General features: G+C 39.6%; 1 protein-coding gene across 1 annotated transcript in view; it reads right to left on the bottom strand.

Moving 5' to 3' along the window:
- SKAP2 (src kinase associated phosphoprotein 2) overlaps nt 1-18,510 on the bottom strand; it is a 115,972-nt gene extending 97,462 nt beyond the window's left edge. Inside the window, exons 1-3 of the mRNA XM_074150467.1 lie at nt 18,339-18,510; nt 7,390-7,495; nt 5,002-5,027 (exon numbers count right to left, since the gene is read on the bottom strand). Coding sequence (XP_074006568.1) covers nt 5,002-5,027; nt 7,390-7,495; nt 18,339-18,387 — 181 coding nt within the window. The 5' untranslated portion in view covers nt 18,388-18,510. The remainder of the gene's footprint in view (nt 1-5,001; nt 5,028-7,389; nt 7,496-18,338) is intronic.
- Between the last annotated feature and the right edge of the window lie 1,328 nt (nt 18,511-19,838).

The raw sequence follows: 19,838 nt of genomic DNA, 5'->3' as shown, positions 1-19,838 counted from the left end.
CATGAAGGTTTTAATCGCTTGTTTCGTAAAGGCCAAGTAGGAATTCTTTAGCAGCCACTTGTTAAAACAATACTGAAACAGCATTAAGTTTGTAAGAAAATACACTTCAAGCAAGAAAAGCAACACAACTTTTACTTGCTGAGCTGCCTCTTCTGATGATGATGAACATCAGGGTAAGACCATTTTGTGCTGCACTGGTGGCTGCATCTTGTGCTGCTTGAAATTGCAGTTGGCACGGGCACTTCACAGGTAACAGCTGTGTGTAGCTGAAAGGGACAACACAGTGACTTGCCTACATTGAAACCCTCCAGACTTCCAGGACAAAGTGATATTTGGCACACTTCTAATGCATCTCACAGTCTCTCCAGAAATAGGTCATGATGATCCTCAAAGGACTAACAACCAAGCCATATCTTTCCCATTTATGGTTAAATACTAATGATGTATTTATGCTCCTGACTGAAAGCTCAAGCGTGTTAAAATTTAGAACTTACATCCACATACTGCTCTAAGGACCACAAACTACCGCTTCCTTTTCTCAAGTCCAAAAAGACTCCTACCTGCTGCCATTTTCTGAAAAAAAGAGTGTACAGAGAAAAAAGGAAGTATCACCTCCACACAAAACAGAATATTAAAAAAAAAAAAAAAAAGGCAGAAAATACAAAACCTTTGCATATAGGGCTACTCTATCAGCTTGACTGTTCCCAGGAAGCAGATGTCTCAGGCTCCAGACACTCACTGGTCCTCCAACAGCCAAAGAGGCATCCCAGTCATTTAAAGGTTTCCTCCAGGTGCTCCCAATAATTAACACCGATGCTTTAGAGACACAGGTTTATCTTCTGTTATACTACAGTGAAATGAAAATTAAAGTGGACCTTCATCAGTTTTTATCAGACTGAAAAGTGGTAGTTCAGCAAATGTCAAATCATACTTTTCTGCATAAATAGTGCCAAAGTCATGTGCTGAAGATCAGATACAAGGTGCACTGAGTGCTTTATGGGGAACTTGTTCTGCAAATTCCCATATTATTATGACTCGATTTGGCTAGTACTTCTGGTGTCTCACTTTCAACACTGAGCCAAAATCTTTTGTAAAAAGTGATTAAAAATATATATTTTACTAAAATAAATGCAAAGAACAGATGGCAAGTGAGCTTCAAACACAAATAGTTTCTAGGGCTTATAGTGCTTCTGCCAACTTTAGCACTATTTTTAGCATAAATTGAAAACAAGGTTCTTTTAACTAAACATTTTGGCAGCCACAGTATTGATTCAATTAATCTCAAAACAGAGAAATGCCAAAAACTGTATTAACTCAGAATCTTTGACAAAGTCCAGACTACTATATCCTTAGTGGAATACTAGTCTTATAAAAAATAAAAACAATTTCTATGAAAGTTAACATGGTTTTCAAGTTGTTTCCCAATTCTAAGATCTAGAACAGGTCACCTTAAGTGTGACTATGGCTTTTTGATTTTGCTTGAACTGCTGGGATGAAGGGTCAAATATTTCAAGTGATAAGAAAAAAAGCAGCAGTGTCTAAAAGAAAAAGACATTTCTACAGAGTTCCTTAAATTAAGAACAAAATAAAAATAATAAATGTTTAATAATGTAACTCAATGCATAAAAATAAATTTTGTTGAAAGATTAGTGTTTTGGATATTAATATAATTGTATATTTTTGGTCATAAGAACAACATGCACTTTCTTTGCCCATAAATCACTTTTATGGTTAAGTGTAACGTTAAGTGTAAAAGCAGGTAACACACTGCACATAAGAATTAAATATTCTCCCTTACAATGAATTTTGTGTCTTGAGTTTTCACATGTATCCATTTCCCCTAAAAAGCTTCAATTTTCAGTCTGTAGACACCAAAGATGCTTTTGCCAGAGTATTTACTGACCTAACAGGCAACATAAGAAGGCTTGTTTTTAAGAAGATGCAAAAGTCCTCAAGTTCATCAATCTGGTTGCACGCATGCAAAGCAGCATGTATGCGCTTTCTGAAAGTTAAGAGATAAGCACCTGAATGATTTGGGTTTTAATGAGCCTGGTTCTACCTTTGCACAGGCTCTTCAATATTTTTTTTTTATTCTTCTTTTAAAACCTTTTATCTCTATGGAAGGTAAGATTCTGTGTGCTAGTGGCCAAGGCCCATACAACAAGAGCTCACATACAATACTTTGGTCAAATTGACCAGTCACTACATGCAAAGCCAGTGGTTCAAGAACACGCAATGATGAAAGAGTGGAGTGACAAGCTGATGCCCACAAAGCACACTTGTGGAACAACTCACAAGCTGAAGGAGCTGCTGTTTGAGAGACCAGAGTCAAGTTTCATTATGTTATACAGGAAATATATGAATTTTGAAAGTGTTAGTCCATTTCTTTTGGCCTCCAAAAGATTATTCTGGATGGCTCTGGAAGGATGATGTGTCACAACTCACAAGATTTTTGGAAACAGCTGGTACAGTATGATAATTAATGCTTATGATAATTACTATACTATGATAATATGGTGCACAGTACAAATCATTCTTCACCTTTTCTTTCAGCTATAACATAGATTATTTGCATTTTATTTGCATTTAAAAAAAATTGAGTAGCTGCTAACGCAAAACAATGAAGAGCAAATACGAAGTTTAAATGTGCACAGCAGTTTTTAATCTTCCTAGTTTGTTTCAGTGCAGTTCCCACATTTGTGCTTTCACCCCTCCTTTTTTTCCTAAAGGATATTCTCCTTTTTCACCTTATATTGGGATATTTCTTCTTTCCATAGCAGAGGGAGGAACAGGAAAATGTCTGTTCATCACTCTCACCTCAGTTTTTAATCTTCGCAAATTTTCCATTTTTCAAATGTCTAGGTGTGCACAGAGGTATGAACGGGCGTAAAAGTTGACCTCATTCAGCTGCTGTCACTGCTTTGTTACACTAGTAGCTGGCCAAGAATCTGACTGCATACCTCCATGTGGGTCCTTTGTTCCACACCTACACGTCACGCCTAATCTCTAAAGTCAGAATGACACAACCAAATAAAGTTTAGCACACGCTTCTTGAACTCTGGAAATTACACCAACAACCCATACCACTGAACCACATTCCCTCAAATATTTTGCAAATTAGTGCAGGCTCTCGTTTCTTGTGTTTTTTTCATATAAATGCAAATGAATTTGGAGAAATGTATCTTCACTTGCAGAAAAAAATGGTATAACTTTAGAGCCCTCCCATTTTATTAACAAATACTGAAAGAAAACTAAAGCATCAGCATTCACAAGCTTCACCATCTGTACATAGTTCCACAGTCTGAACCAAGGAGAGTAACTATGAGAATTAATTAATAAAAAGCAATATATCCTTCTTAAGAAGCAAACACACTGAAATAAAAAGAGTAAGACAATTTTCACAGAAATCAAAGGAAGTTATACAGTAACAATTACAGACTATATCAATTAAATGATCCACTTTACTGGAGGTAATGAAGTCTCATCTTTATTAATAATTTTTTGAATCAGAGAGAAAATCTGAATCAAATTGCCAATAAAGAAAGTAAATAAACTAGAATTTTCTTGACCTTCAAAAAAAAAGCACCCAGTAAACGCAAACTCTGCTCTTTGTAGACAACTTTCGTGTTTATCAGAGAGTCATAGCCTCAGAAAGTTATTAAATCTTCAAAAACATGCTCTCCAGAAAGTCGGATGCACTTGCAATCAAATGACCATCCCACCTAATTTCACGTTAGTCATTTTCTTAATAAAATAACATTTGGCTTTTCCACCAATAATTCTGTTGACCACTGAGGAGAGGAGGGAACCTACATTTTAACTTCAGTGTTGAGGTGCAATATAAAACAAATAGCAAATTATTTTAATACAATTTTTAAAGAATCACATAGTTTGCGTTTACAAAATCTTGGCAGTCTTTGGGAAGTTTCAAGTTGTGTTTTCTGTTTCAGTTGAACTTCTATGGCTATATAAGTTGACTTAAACAGGGATAAGAAACGTTATGAACTTGTTGTGCCTTGTTATAACATTACTTGCCTAATACAACTTACATATTTTCACTTTATCGGGAGGCACACTGTAGCCTACACATTTGAACCTTCCTGTCCAGAAACAGACAGTTCTTCAACTGCAAAAAGTGAAGCTTTGCATAGGCTTTTTTGACCTCACTCTGTGACCCTCATACCAGCATCCACAGGCTGTAGGTCATGACCTCAAGAATTAGCATCATGGAAATAAGAGCCCTTCCAGGTTTAGTTACAGAACAGAGCACTGTAGCAACAAACTCTTCACTCTTCTCTAAACTGAACTCTGCCGCTTTGTTTTAAGGCCACTAGAAGACAATAGATAACCCACACTTCAGTTTTCATTACTCGCCCGCTAAATCGTCTCCTCTCCAACTAAAGGTCTGAGCTCCCGCTCCACTGTGAAAACATTCATCCAGCGCGGATCGAAAGCCAGTATCATATTGCCACTAGATGATCCTATTAAAAGGCTAAAGAAACATCACGATGGAATGGAAGACCTTTGCAATGTTAAGAAAAAAGGCTGAAATAAGTTATCCCTATTAAAATCTTATCTCCTAAGCAGGCTGCTTTGCATATATCTCCTCTGGAAAAAAAAAAAAAAACCACAACCCTGCATCCCATGGTCTTTTGCAACACTATGCTGTTGCTAATTAAGCCAGGCATAACAAGCTCCATTTATGTTAAAACTCTGAGCTATATTTCTAAACTAATCTTTTCATCGGTAAGCGTTCTCGGATGAGTTTAATGAAGGAAACGGGACCCTGAGCGACGGTTTAGCGGGAGCTTTGCAGGCGGGCAGCTCTTCCCCGCGTCCCTCAGCAGGGGGAGCCAGCCCCCTCGGCCTCCGGAGCCCCCCAGCCACCAGCATCTTCTGCCGGACCCACCCGCACCCTTCTCAGTGGGCAAAAATACAACACGGGGCGGGGTGGGGGGGGAAAGGGGGGTATAGGGAGGGAAGCAAAAGCACGAGATTTACCTTTATCCTGGAATTCTTGAGGATAACTGCAGAAACAAGAAAAAACAACATAAAGCTTGCAAAATCCTCAGTACTAGAACATAGCACAGAAAAACTGGTGTTCAACAAGTTTTGCAGTTGAAACTTAGTGCTGCAAGTTTTCATTAATAATTTTTAATTTTATTTTTTTTGGCTAAAATATTTACTGTTTTTCTTTTGCCTTCGCAGTTGAGAGAATCCCATCACTTCAAAGAAAACTTGAACAAAACCAAACTTAGATAAAGCAGCCTCTTCTAGGAATACACATCTACTCAGATATCTTAAGGTATAAACATACAAAAGCATCTTTAATATTAGTAAACCTTCTAAATGTTAAAATATTTGAAAAAGTTTTGGGCACAAGTAAAAGCCACTAAGTGTACTTTAAAAATAACACAGTTGGTCAGCAGGGAAAAAAATCCACAAATAGTGGGTCTGGTTACAGTAATTTATGAAATCCAAATGAAAAAGTATCAATAATTAACTAGAAATGTTAAAGTTAATGCACGTCTAAATAAAAAAAAATCCTTTTCAAATAATACCTCAACTTATTTCATGCCTAAGAAAATAAAATAAAATTCTGTCACCCCAGTGGGAGAAAAGACTATTTCTTCAGAGCTAAATCTTGGTATTTCAGAAAGTAAAATAATCATAGGATACAGTTTTATGTATAAAGATAAATAATCAGGACACAGTTATGTAAAATGGCATCTCAAGAACTATGCATGGACTAGAGTTTATGTGAAAAGAAAAGGATTTAACCAGAAATAGCTGGCAAATAAAATGCGGCTGCCAAGACCATCTTTATGGACAATAAGCAGTAGTGCATGTATCAGGCTAGTCAGTAAAGAGACACTTACAAGTAACGAGCAGGAGAGAAAGGAAGGGTCTAGGGATAAGAAACCAAGATATGCAAACAGAGATAAGAGGCCAGATCTAAGAAATCCTGCCTAGCAAGTAGCAGTAATAGTTAAGCGTAGCCTGAGAAGTGTGATGTGAAAAATCAAAAACAACTACAAAATGCATTTATTTTGTAGCCTGTGTGAAAAGTAAGACACTGTTAACAGTGAATAACAATTCAGGAGATGAGGAAGGAATTAGAAATTAAAACAAGGCGTGAAATCCTTGGGTCATGGAAGTGAACTGCAAAGGATTCAGTCAACTGTGCTCATAACTGCAAGTTCCCTCCTTTGATATTTCATCATTCAAAAAAAAACATAGTTGAGTCATAAGACTGAAAAAAAAAGTCAGTAGTGCTGCATCTGCAAGCGATCTGTACAGTCCCAGTTAGCTCAATAATCTAGAGGGGAAAGCACCAAAAAAAAAAAAAAAATAGAAAAAGAAAATCATGGTTGCTTAAGGAAAGCAATAAGAAAAAGTAGATCCCTAAGCATTTGCAGCCTGAATCGAAGGCATACAAATCTTCAATTACAAGGTTTTTGGGACACATCTCATGACTTCTCACAGCTAGTGTGATACAAAGAATGATGTCCTGGCCAAATGATTGCCCTGTCTTTCAAGTTGTAAACAAGTTGCCACAGAAGCAGGAGCATGTCATCAAAGCAAAGGCTAGGAGATATCCAAGAGGAGTAATCAGTAGAAAAACACTTTGGAAACAACAATGGGGAAAGAATAGCAAGTACTAGATTATATCCTAGTTGATTAGAGTTGTAAGAAAAGAGATTTTTGCAAAGAAAATTTTGTAGCACAAATAATGCTACAGCCAAATCTCCTTAGCTGAATTGTATGACTGAAATTAAAAACACAACAGAACAGAGTCTTAAATCACACCTGATACTAAGAAAAAAAAAAAAAACAACACACAAACACACACACAAAAAAACCCACCACAGCCCTCTGCTTGGTCTGTCACAGTACTTCACTATTTTAACACTGCTGAAACAAACTTATGATCTACAAAGTGTTTCCAGTTATGTTTTGATTTTCCATTACAGACAGAGCTAAATGACAGAATATACAGTAAAGCAAAATCAGCATTGAATTATGCTGTTTTACACCAGCTGAGTATGGTGACATGGTGGTATGCTCATTCATATTATCAGTGTGTTATGTTTCTCGTATTTTAATGAATCTTACCAAATCAGAGGTGAAGGCAAGCTCCACCCAACCATCTTGCAATCAGGGTTCAGAATATTACAGCAATTCAAATGGGACAAATCCTTCTGTTCCCATTTCTTACTAAATTGTAGCAGCTTTGAGAAAGATATAAACACTTGAACCCATGCAGATTATTTGACAAAAATCAGGACCTAGACAGATTTTTTCATTGTTGAGAGTTATTCAAAGATTGTAAAAACGTATTATCAGTAAGCAATTTTATAACATATTAAAGCCACAAAGCTCACTTACCTTGCCTTAACATCTTTTATCTTCTTAAGAAGAACTTCCCTTTTTTCTTTTGCTTTCTTTGATAGATTTTCTCCTTTTAGCGTTTGGGAAATAAATGTGTCAATATCTAAATAAAGAAGAAAAAAAATACACTTTTAAAAAAGATAAATATACTGAATAGATAAATAAAAAGATAAATACTGCTGCAATGAGTTTGTCCTAATACTACTGTGAAAAATCTAAGAAAATTATTTTCAGGCCTACACACAGCATAGTTAACAGACATTTCAGATTCTAAATGGGATACATTTGTTCTCTGATCTACTTATGCTTAGCGCAGCAAATCCTATGGTGACATTTGATTCTTGCTCACTTAATTATGCCATGTAAGTCCTAATAAATTGCAGTACTATAACAATTACTTTCCATCACCTAAAGTAAGGGATAAAGCTAAAACATGGAAATAGCCTTTACGCATGTATTACTGTCATGTTATTTCAGAAGTTCAAGTTACAAAAGTGGTTGAGTAATTCATTATTTCAGCAGTAACACCTACCCAGCTACTTATATAGGTCACTTACTGGTTACAGTATTTTCAAATTTTCTTACATTGTCTCTGAACTCCTTTCCTGACTAAAAGTTCATATCCAAAGCCTTGATCATGCAAACAATTAGGTAGGCACAATAATCATATCAGGAGTCAAGCCCAAGCGTATACTTGAAGTTAAGCATACCTGCACTTATAGAATCACAAACTAAGGCTCTAACTTGCATTGTACTTTTTTAATTCTTGCCCAGAACATACATTATTATAGTCATGTAGAATCAAAGCATTCCATAAAAGCCACCATTGTTCTTTGTAATATAGTAAATATCCATTCCACAGGGTAAAAACAATGCAGTGACTGAGAACTTGGATTAGCATAACTCGTCCAGTAGTATGTTTTCTTGGTTAACATAAGTTATTGCCAAAAACAAATGTAAAAGTTTCCTATAGTTACCAATCAATATACGATTACCTTGAAAACTGAAAAGTAGAAATATGACCAAAAAATCCTGCTCATTAACTTAAATTTCTCAGTTGTATGGACAATAACTGTTCATTGAACAAGGGAAAGCATACATAAGTAACAAACACCACCATAGGGTGCCTGCCCACACACACACAAACACACTTTGGCTCAATCTGCGTAGATGCAAATAGGTAGGGATAGTACAATTTTAATCCTGTAACTTTTCAAATCAGATGCAAGGCTCCATTCTCATAACGGAAATACAAAACAACCTATTACATACACAAATATTTTTATGCAAAAGTTTACATTTTAAAACAACATTAAATGAATATTTACTGTAGAGCTCCTAACTGAAAGCCTTAATTGCCTGGGTTTTTTTTCTTTAGAAAACAGAAGTTCAACAGAAACACATCCCACTTCATATTACAGGCTGCAAGAAAACAAATTAAATCAAAAGTTACTCTTTGAGAACACTAGCACAGCTATTACAAAGATTTCATGCTTTATAAATAATTTACCAGATTATTATTTAGATGTTTATTGGCTTGCTGTCATCACAAAATGCGGAAAAAAATCTTCATTTTGTAAAGTGTTCTAGAGTTCTGAAATAGTGTATTGATCCCTCTCCCCATGGGGAGAAGCTTCCCTATCATATTTTCCAAAGCAGTCCGAAGAGGGGGGACCCACACTCAGTTCTATGGCATTCCTTCTTTAAAAGGACGGAAGGAAAGGCACTTAATGTGTATTAATGAATCCTCCAGACACACCCCCAACAGCCTCTATGCCGTAAACCAAGCATCCCTAGAAACATTTTGTCCTAACCCACAGAGAATTTATATATCTTCATAAATTCCAATGATTGTAATTTCTGATGAAACAGGCAAATGAAGACCCACAGGACATTGATCCCAAGACATTGACCATCTACAAAACCTCCCTTAGGTCAAAAGACCCAATACTTTTACTACTGAGGGCAAAAAAAAAAACTGCCAACAGTTTTTTTTCCCCTCAACGACACCCAATAGGATTTTCCAGCACCGACCAACCTTTCACTCCAGGAGGGACATGCTGATTAAATATTTGTTCCTTCATACTTTTACCTATTTATTTCAAAAATTAGATAGCAGTTTCAAAGTTCTACCTAGGCAGCAATATGCAAAAGCTTAGAGGAATTAGTCACATTTATAAATAAGGAGCGATGCCTGCACAGTAATTAAATCACAGAACTTTGCCTCAGAAGTCTGTATTTGAACTCAGTGGGTCTCTTCACTTCTTGTAAAAGCTCAAAACCCTCAATTCAAGCTAAGAATTCAGTCATATAGGCATGGAGAGTTAGTCAAAACCATTTTCAAACACAAATGTTGAGATAACTTGGTCTCTTTTCCCCACACACTCCTTAATTACGTTATCAGAAGCAAGACTGACCACCTCCGACTTAGAATGCACTGTAGATACAAACATTTGAGGACTAACTACATTGTTGACAAAATCTCTTCTTTTCTAGAAAAGTTTGAATTTCAAAAGCAGAAATAATGCAGAATTTTCAACCATAGAGTTACAGGGCTGAAGCAGATGCTACATCTATTCTCAGCAAAAGTAGGCAATGAGATGGAGGCGAGGGGGAAGGAGAGAGACAGAAAGAAAGCAAGCATGCACAAGCTCCTGGTAAGTTTGTTGTTTCTAAACAGCCACAGCAGTTACAGAGACGATATCCTTGGAGTGGTTTCCCTCTCTTGTGGGACTGTAAAACAAGCTCTGTGAGCTTAGTTAGCCACAAACAGAAGGCACTGTACTCATCATGGAATACTATTACTTCCATTTGTCCAGAGAAAGCATATAGCTTGATTCATCACAACCCCAAAATATGAAGACAGACCCGATGTGCACATGATCTTCAACAGGATGCTAAAGAAGCAATATACTTGGGAAATTACACACTACTGTATCATAGATTTTCTTATCTACTCACAATTACACAGAATGTTATATACCTTGCTCAAGCCACCTTCTGATCTAATGTTGTAAATCCATCCAGGATGTGCCAGATGCACATGAGATGAGTAACTTTTCCTAAGCTCCTCTGGACAAGAAGCAAGGAAGTTATCTAAGTTATGATCATCTCTTCACTACCTGGCCTTCCACACTGTGGAAGAGTATGGAAGGAGCAATCCCTGCTGTTAGTGTGAGCTTCATCACTGGCTTAACATAAAGTTCACCAAATTTCTACGACATTCCATGAAGTGATTTACCTTGGAACAAGACCAGAACTCAGGACCTCAGTATGCCAGATGCAAGTCTCATAGAGTGAACTTCAGACAGAAGCAGCAAAATTTACCCATTTCTCTCTGCTATTCTAGTCACTTACTTGCTCTTCCTTCCACAGGATGATCCAAAACTTGCTCTCTCCTTTGCTAGTTTAATGCTATGCAGAAAAGGAAAGTGTAAACTACTGGTCACTAGTATTTGAGTGTAGACGTTTTTCTTTCATGCTTCAGTAGCAATTGGTCCATTGAGGAATTTAAAAAGTAGTAAAAGATAAACTCCAAAAAGAAAACCACTGAACAGATTTCTGACTTAAAAGCACTTTTACTGATCAGTTACCACACAACAAACAAAAATTATCTATTTCCATAAATTGTTTGTTTTTAACAAACTAAGCAGCTATTTAGTATCACACATGGCATAGACTCAGCTGTTTCCACTGAAAAGACTAAAATTGCAAAGAGAAATAAACTTCGGAAATGTATTCAACACTCTTAACTATTTTTAAGCTTGTGTGTTAGACTGCTTGATAGCTGGAATACCAATATTTGTTGCTCTGTTTCATAAAGCTCATGATTTTAACTTTGTCTGAACCATACCCCGGAGAAATTATTTGCCTCCATAAATGAAGAATAGCTGCTGAACTGAAAGATCCAATTGACACGATCCACTCGCAGATTGCTCCGTCTATACAGGTTACAAACCAGCAGAAAAGGGAAGTCACACCACAGTCTAGCTCTGTCCACTTCAACTGGCTCGTACAGTTCAAAACTTAATTGCCAGTTCATACAACAGTCAAAAGCTGAAAGGCCATTTTAATTTCATTTTCATCCACATTCCTTTTACAAGGAGAAAAGCTAAGATTTATTTTGCTTTTCATTGTTAAAACATTTTGTGGTTCTCCTTACTCCAATGATTATAAACAGACAACACTGCAAGTTTTTCATTGTTTTAAGTCTTACAGGCTATTTTCTTTAATAAAGTCTGAAACTACACAGATGGGCTTTTTCCAGAACATTGTAAATTCTTAGCCCAAAGCAAGTGCTGCATTAAAGAGTGCTAATCAAAATAAATCATAGCACTTTTGTTGTTTACAGGCTTTAATGTTGTGATCATAAGTCGCACTTAATAAACAAACATACTTAGGACAGGACTACCTTATTTAGGTGTCAGGGTGGGCCAAATGGACTCTGAGAGGGGCACTCAAAGACTGTGTCCTGGGTCTTCCTTTCTCCTCTCCTTCTATAGAAAACCAAAATGTTGTCTATAACATTATCAGAAAATTAGTCACTTCTTCATCACCTGATGAGCTCATGCCATTCGAGTGACAGAGAACAATTATAAACTGGCCATGAGATAGGTGTGTTTCCACTCACATGGCAGCGCAGGCCTGCAGCTCCCTGTCCATGACCCGAGGAGAACGCAGGCTCCTGATTTGGGGCTGGAGACGCATCCGTCATATGACAAGGGACACTTGCAGAGAGTCACCTGGTGGATGCGCTGCCAGCCACCCAAGAAGGGAATGGCAGGTCAGCAGAACAATTCCTCCAGCCACCAGCCTTTTCCATCTCTCTCTTCCCCCTCAAGGACTGAGGGAGGCAGAAGCCGGCTGCAAGCCAGAGAATTTGGGAAGGCAGGCCAGAGAATTCTGGAAGGTAGCTGCAAGCTAGGCACATTTGTGCACACACACTGTCCAAAGGCCACCTACTTCAAACAGACTGCCACGTATCTTTCAGCTTCACATGGGCTGGCATTAGAAAGAAATTAATTAGTTTGATTTCAAAGTTTTCATGCAATTCATTAATAGGGAACAGGCCTGAGTACAAAATATCAAGCAATATCTGTGACTGCCTGTCCTCTTGAATCAAGAAATATGAGGATTTTGCTTCTGCTCTCCCCCTTCCTTCCCAACTATATTTAAAAGACACTCTCCAGAGTTTGCTAAACTGTCTTTTAAGAATATATATATACATACTTAGACAGAAACAGAACACACAATGTAAAATAAAAGTGACTGACACACTACGATGTCTAAAAATACCACATTGATCCAGCCTAACAAGTAGGTAAGCATTCCTTTTAGCGCAAAATCCTGGGAAGTCTGGCCTTTAGAAACTACTGTACTTTAAGTCCTGAAAAGCAAGGCTATCTTGTCATGTTGCCACATACAAAGAGAATATTGTGACAAACGTTGATGCTCATCAGTTTCGTTAGCGATTTAGAAAGCAGAAGTACACCCAAACTGCTAAGACTCCACAAATGAAGTAAACAGCTCTTTGAAGAAGTTTAAAAAATAATATTATAATCAAGGCTATCTAATCTCAAGATATATCTAATCTCATTGACTGAGTAGTTTAGCATCCTCTCTCTACATTAAAGAGGTGAGAAAAGATCAAGCTGTAACATATTAAGCATATCATGAAAAAAACCACACCAGTACAAATCATGATCAAGTTACAAAGTGATTCCAAATGAACTATAATAAAAAAATGTTAAGGATTAACTGAAAGATTTACACTGTATGCCACATTATGCTGCATCTATTGTGGTTTGTTGACATATGATTATGAAAGAAAAGTAAACCCAGTCAGATGAGAAAGATAGACTCCACGTTAATTGAAAAAGACAAACTAAGTGAATAATGAGTATATAAAAAATAGCCTGTGCCATTTTTATCACCCATATATGACATTTATTCTCAAATTTATGGCAGAGACAATTGAACTATGTTTCAAATCATTGGAGGTTTTTTCTTACCAGGAATGCCTCTGTGCATTTTTTTGCCTCACTGTTTCTATACTTATTCCATTACTACTGAAATACATATATATTACCAAAGCTGTAAATACACATCTACTTAGAAGATGTCTACAATAATCGCCCCGGTTTATCTTGTAAAGATGGATTCTTCAGCAAGACCCAGCATTCCTTAAAGCCTTAGAATCGTGAAAATGATACCTTAAAACAAAGAGTAAAGTTTAAAACAACAATATCCTTTTAAAATTGGATCAGTCAATGACGAAGAGCTCCGCTGTACCTACGTGGCTTTTCCTACGACAGGAATGTAATGAGCAAGTCCAACAACAGCTGATAAGGAGGTCAAAAAAGGGCAGTTAGTTTTCTGGGCATCAGGGGTAAATATAACTACTGTAGTGCCCAAAAATAAAAGGTAAGCAAAATTAAACTCATGCAGCAGACCCGCTATCTTCTAGTTCTCTTGCCTTGCCCTCTTCTGCATGCTATTTCCAGGATGCAACCAAACAAGTGGGTAAACAGTATTAATCTGAAGAAAAAAATTGGAGGAATCACATTGAAAAAAGGCAATTTGGACAATATAACTAGGCATTTAAACAAACTGAATAATATCAGGGTGGAAACAGTCTCTAGGGCAAGAATATTGGTTTCCATTTAGTTTTGGGGTTTTGTTTAGTAGAACAAGGAAAATGGATGTTGGGACTGGATATAAGGTTCCATATGAACTAGAGAGAGTTTTATTCCATTTTCATAGCAAAAAATCTTTGTAACTTTTAAAATATGAATACAGAATATTCAAACTGGAAATACTGTAAAGTGTGATAGGAAAACTGAATACAAAAAAAGATATAGGACACCAGTCACAGGTGTCATGAAGATAAGAGGGAAAAGATAAACAATACGTATATCTAATGATCATGACACGATCAAAAACTTCTAAGAAAGTAAAGAATTCTTTAGTCCTCCAACTAAATCTCCACTATTGAAAAAACTCCAGAATTATTTTTTTTCCAATCAAGATGACTGAAGCAACCAGTCTGATTTACATCACAGGAGAAATAATATGCCTTTGGAGAAGAAGCAGCCTCTGAAATCCTTCTCGGCTATGGACAAGTCAAAATTTAGAGCGCACATCAAAATGTAAAAATAAAATTGAACAGGCCTCCAATAATCTATATAAACAATAATAATTTGACAGCAAGAAAAAAAAAACAAAAACAAAAAACAAAACCAAACAAGTAACATTCCACTTTGCCAAACATATCCACAAAAATAAAACACAACATAAACATAAAAATGCAACAGAGGATGCCTTTTCAAAAGCAGAAAGACACCATGGGGTTGGGCTTCCTTCACTAAATTCCAAAAATCTCAAGCATCATCTAGAAGGTGCAGAGACACAGGCAGGGAACGAAGAAGTTACACATGCCACCACACACCTCGCAGGTGTACAGAGGGAGATGAGGAAGCGACCAGATGAGAAAGCTCTTCCACCAGAAGCTGAACTCATGACTAGAGCACCCTGTTTCTGTCCCCAGTGTTTCCCTCCCAACACTCGAACAAGTCAGAGGAGAGAGGACGGGACTGTGAAATCCTAACAATCCTCTGCACCGAGCCCATTGCCACGCTGATCTTTCCCTTCAACTTTACAGGAACAGCTTCCTCCTGTTTCCAACTAACGCTGTTAGCCCTCAGCTCAAGCTGTGCTTCTGCCTGGAACGTTTCAGCACCACTGACATGCAACTATAATGACCCTGCCAGCACGTGTGACAGAATTTGTTTTTGCATTAAAAGATACAATATTGTTTAGGTTCAAAGTAAAGCATTCACAAGTCAGAAAGTTTCCTGTGCAACTTTACTTCATCCCCTGGTGTGTTTATTCCCATCACCATGTTTAACTACAGGAGCACTTGGCATGTTTTCCAGTAGGACCCCTACTTGTTCAGCATAGTGGGTGGACGGTACTCCAACAATCAATCACGGGATAAGGAAATCCGTATGATTGCTCCTCCACTTGCTGCGGTAGTTGGAAATAGGAGGCAAGAAGACCAAGGAGAGGAGGAAGAGCACAATATTTATGAGATTTTGTATCTGTCACTGCCTCACTGCTATGCGACTATCAGGCTGAAAAAGGTGGTTGTTGCTAGACATTAACTGCGTGTTCTCAACAGAACCCCATGTGAAGAGCTGCCCAGCACTCGTAATGGCCACTGAATATAGACATCCAACTCACATTATTTTCTGTAGAAACCAGCACAGCATGGAAGCAGGTGAATTTGAATTCTAATTCTGTTCCACCATTGATTATTTTTTGCAATCCCAGATCACATCTTGTTTGTTTATTACACTAATTTTACCAACAGGAAAACAATATTCCCTCATCTCAAAGAGGTGCTGAATCAATACTTGTGAGCCATTAAAACAATACATTAAGAAGTACCCTCGAAGAGGAACATGCAGAAATTAATAACTTATCTACCCACTGCAGTCTTTGTATTGTGTAAGGGTTGCTTAATGAATAATAAAGATAATACTTCCTTCCTCCATTACCATACATCTTCACTACCTGAATACTTTGAGCAAAAAGAAGCAGGAGACTACGTAAGTAAAGAGTATGAGGACCTAAACGTACCAGTGAAAGAACAGCTTATGCAGTCTGAACTACTGTAGTTTCTAACTTTCATGCACTTGACTGGCAATATGAAAAAAAAAAAAAAAAAAGGAAGGAGAGCCTAACGTAACATACACAAACTGTAAAAAGTGGTTTTTTTAAAAGGAATCAGGTTATTGAATTTTTACATTGTATAACCATAATTATCATTACATTTGTTTCCCTTTGATAACTCCACAAGTAAGGATTAAAAGTTACAAACCATTAGTTGTTCCTCACTACGCCATCTCCGTCCTCCGAGATTTCTGCTTACTCCGTAATTAAGCTGTCACAACAAGTGTTAAACTCACTTTGCAGCGAGTCCCAAAACAAAATTGGGTGTGAATGCAAATTAAGCTGAAAATATTACCATTACAGTTGTAGAGATGTATTATGTAGCATTTATGATACCATAACAATGAACCAAAGATTTAACGATCATTGGTAAACCATTCTATTCTCCTCTTAACTTCAGTAACACAAGTAACCATCTTGTTTACTTCCAGAAAAGCTGAAGCTCTACACACTGCACAAACACCAGACACCTGTATATAACTTCTACCATTGATCATAGTGACTCTGAAATAATACATTTCCTTGAGGGAAAATAGGTGTTCTCAGTTTCACTTCAAAGTACAAACCTTTGTACCACTCTTTCCATGGGAGACTGGATAAAGACGGGGAAACTGACAAGTTGTGTAAACAAGGCTCCATGACAAAAAACCAAAACACAGTCTGGAATGATGACATCTGCATCATACCCTGCCCCCCAAAAAAGCCTAAAAACACTTATAACTTTGAAGAGTTTCAAGATCAGCTTCACACAGTGAAAGTCACCCCAAACACACACACACTTCATGTGATCATAAGGTCCAGAATACAGTAATACCATAGAAACTACCATGGTCTGGAAAAGCTCTCCAAGACTAATTTTTTTTTTAATGTATTTTCTTTAATAATGAAGAATGTATGCCATGAGAAGAAATAATCAGAAGCTTTCTTTTTCTGGTGACCTTTCATGCAGATTTTAACTACAGATGGTACGATCTGCAAATAATGTATTTACAAACAGTAGTTCGGAAAGCACTTAAGACAGTTGGCAGAAGTGCTTTAAAGATGAGAAGACTGACTGGTAAGAACAATAGGTTTCAAGCATGAACTCTTATAGTCAAAATATTTTAAAAAAGAACAGTCTCCACAGGTGAGGAGCTACACTAGATTCTAGCAGGTGCCCACCCGAGTAATCAAGTACTTCATTTCAGAAGGAAGACTGTGATAAGCCTGGGTAATTTGAATGGCTTAGTCAGAACTACACAAGTTCCTGTAGCAGAAAGAGAAGTTCTCAAAAGAAAGATACTCCCACTGAAACTGACATTGTTCCAGGGCAGCAAAGCCTTTTATGAGTTTTTCATAAAGATAAAAGAAATCCCAAACTGGAAATATACAATTTGTTTTAATGGACAGCAAAAAGTAAGTTGTTTTTTTTTTTTAAGTTAAATATAAATCTTGAACGCAATAAACATCACCGAGGTACTAACACTATTGCTGGCAACTTTTCATGGTGAGAAACCATCCCATTCCTATGCTCCAGCGTATCTGTAAGAGCGTGGACAGTCGCAGCCAGACCTATTTGACTGATGTGACAATACGCCAGCAATTCAGTAACACCTTAATTCACTTGGATGACACCAGCCTAAGCTGTTTAGCGGGGAAGTTTTGGGGGGTTTTTTTGGTTAATTGCGGGAAGCGGCCCCGCTGGCACCCCAACAGCCGGGTTTAACTCCCCACCGTACCTGCCGGGCCACTGTCACGCCCTGAAGGGGAGAAACCTTCACCCCACGGCTGAGCGGTCACCCCCTGCCACACACGCCTGGCACCGGAGGCCTTCCCACCCCGGGGGTGGCTCTGCGGAGCCCCCGAACGCTTCCCGCCTTCCCAGAGACGGACGGGGGGCTGCGGGCACTGAGCCGCGGCCCGACGGCCAGGCCGGGAGCGGGACCCACACCGCGCTCCTTCCTCATTTCGGGTGCGCCCAGCAGCCGCGGGGAAGGGAACGGCAGCTCCGCGCCGGCGGGAGGAAGTGACGGAGGGAGAGGAACCTGCATGCGGGGAGAGGGGAGCCCCGAACCCACGGACCGGCAGCGAACGCCCAGCTCCGGCTGAGGAGCGTTCCGCCGGGGCTAAGGCACAAGGGGCCGATCCCCCCACACGGCCGCCCCGGCCCGTCACACCCCCACTTCGGCCCGCCCCCCGGGAAGCCCTCCCTCCCTGCCGGCGGCCGGCCCTACCTGCCAGGAGACTGCAGACCTCCTCGGGGATGGCGAGCGCTCCCTGCATGGTGAGGGCGGCGGGGGGCAGCCAGGCGGACGGGGACACCCCGCAGGCGGGGCTCGACGGATGGGGCTGGCCCCGGTCCCGGCCCCGGCTCCGCCGGGGAGGAAGCGAAGGCCCCGCCCCTCCGGCCGCAACAGCACGGCCGCGAGCTGAGGGGGCGGGGCTTCGCGCCGAGGGGCGGGGCCGAGTGACGCCCCTGCCCCGCCCCCCAGGGCCGCCCATGCGCTTCACCCCCTTCCTCATGTTTGTACCCGCTGCCGGATGTCCACCCCTGCCCCCCGTAGCAACGCCCTCGCCACGAGGGACGGACTCCCACGTGACCGCTGCCAGCAGCCATTTTTTGTGAGGGCACCGTGCAGGCCAGTCCCTCCTGCCAGAATCAAACATGGCGCTCACCGTGCTCGTCTCCGCCCCGAAGCCGGGAAGACCAAGGAGAAGTTGACTATTGGATGAGAATTCCCGGAAGTTTCTCTCTGATTGGTCCGTTTGGTGTCCCGCCCAGGCGCCAGGCCCTTGCCAAGCTCACAGGGACGGACAGGGCAGAAGAGCTGCTGGGTTGGAAGAGTGATAAATTTTGGACATCACTTCTTCCAAATATCTTTCTAGCCTTCATTGGGAGCACGGTGCCGACCTTAGCTTGTCTGTTGGCAGGTGGGATGGCGCTGCTGAGGCAACAAGGAAGAGAATGTCGGCCCTGGCACCCAGCAGGACCCTGCCTGTTCCCACTCTAACCTTTCAGCTTGCGGTCATCACCAGTGTTGCGGTCTGGGATAGCAGACCTGCCGTCATCACCAGTGTCGGGGTTTGGGATGGCAGACCTGCCGTCATCACCAGTGTTGGGGTTTGGGATGGCAGACCGCAGCCCCACCATGTGCCACAGCTGTGCCAACGTCCCAACAGTTGCAGCTGGCAAAATGAAGCCAGAGATCTTGAGGAAATCACACGCACACCCAAGGCATGCAGTGAAATAAGAAAAGGGGAGTAAAGCAGTGGGAACAGGCCTGTTGGTATTGGCGTCTTTAGCACAGATGTGTGGGCAGAGGTAGGAAGAGATGCTGTCTCTAAGCAGCACAGCTGAGCTGCTAGAAGGGCTGACTTTGTAAAAGTTTTGCTTATGGGGAAGCTTTGGTATATTTTTCCCGCAAATCCCTAATTGTATGTATTTGGAGCGCGTCACTGATGTAATATGTTTAGTGTAGAAATAGTCAAAGTAAACTCTTACCATGTGCTTCTGTGACCTTGGTGGTTTTGGCTGTATCTGTGTTATTACTACAGAAAGTGTTTGTGTTAGAGCTGCAGTTATGTTAACATATCTGTATATCATACCAGTGTAGAAAAAACAGCAAGGAAAAGAAGTTACGTTTATGAAATTTCACCTTTATACCAATGTAATTATATTAACACTTGTGGCACAGCTGGCAGTACAGCTGTATCAGTCAGGTATTAAACAGTTT

Source organism: Numenius arquata, chromosome 7 (genome assembly GCF_964106895.1).
Source record: "Numenius arquata chromosome 7, bNumArq3.hap1.1, whole genome shotgun sequence".
Lineage (NCBI taxonomy): Eukaryota > Metazoa > Chordata > Aves > Charadriiformes > Scolopacidae > Numenius > Numenius arquata.
This window is presented reverse-complemented; position numbering and strand designations above follow the sequence as displayed.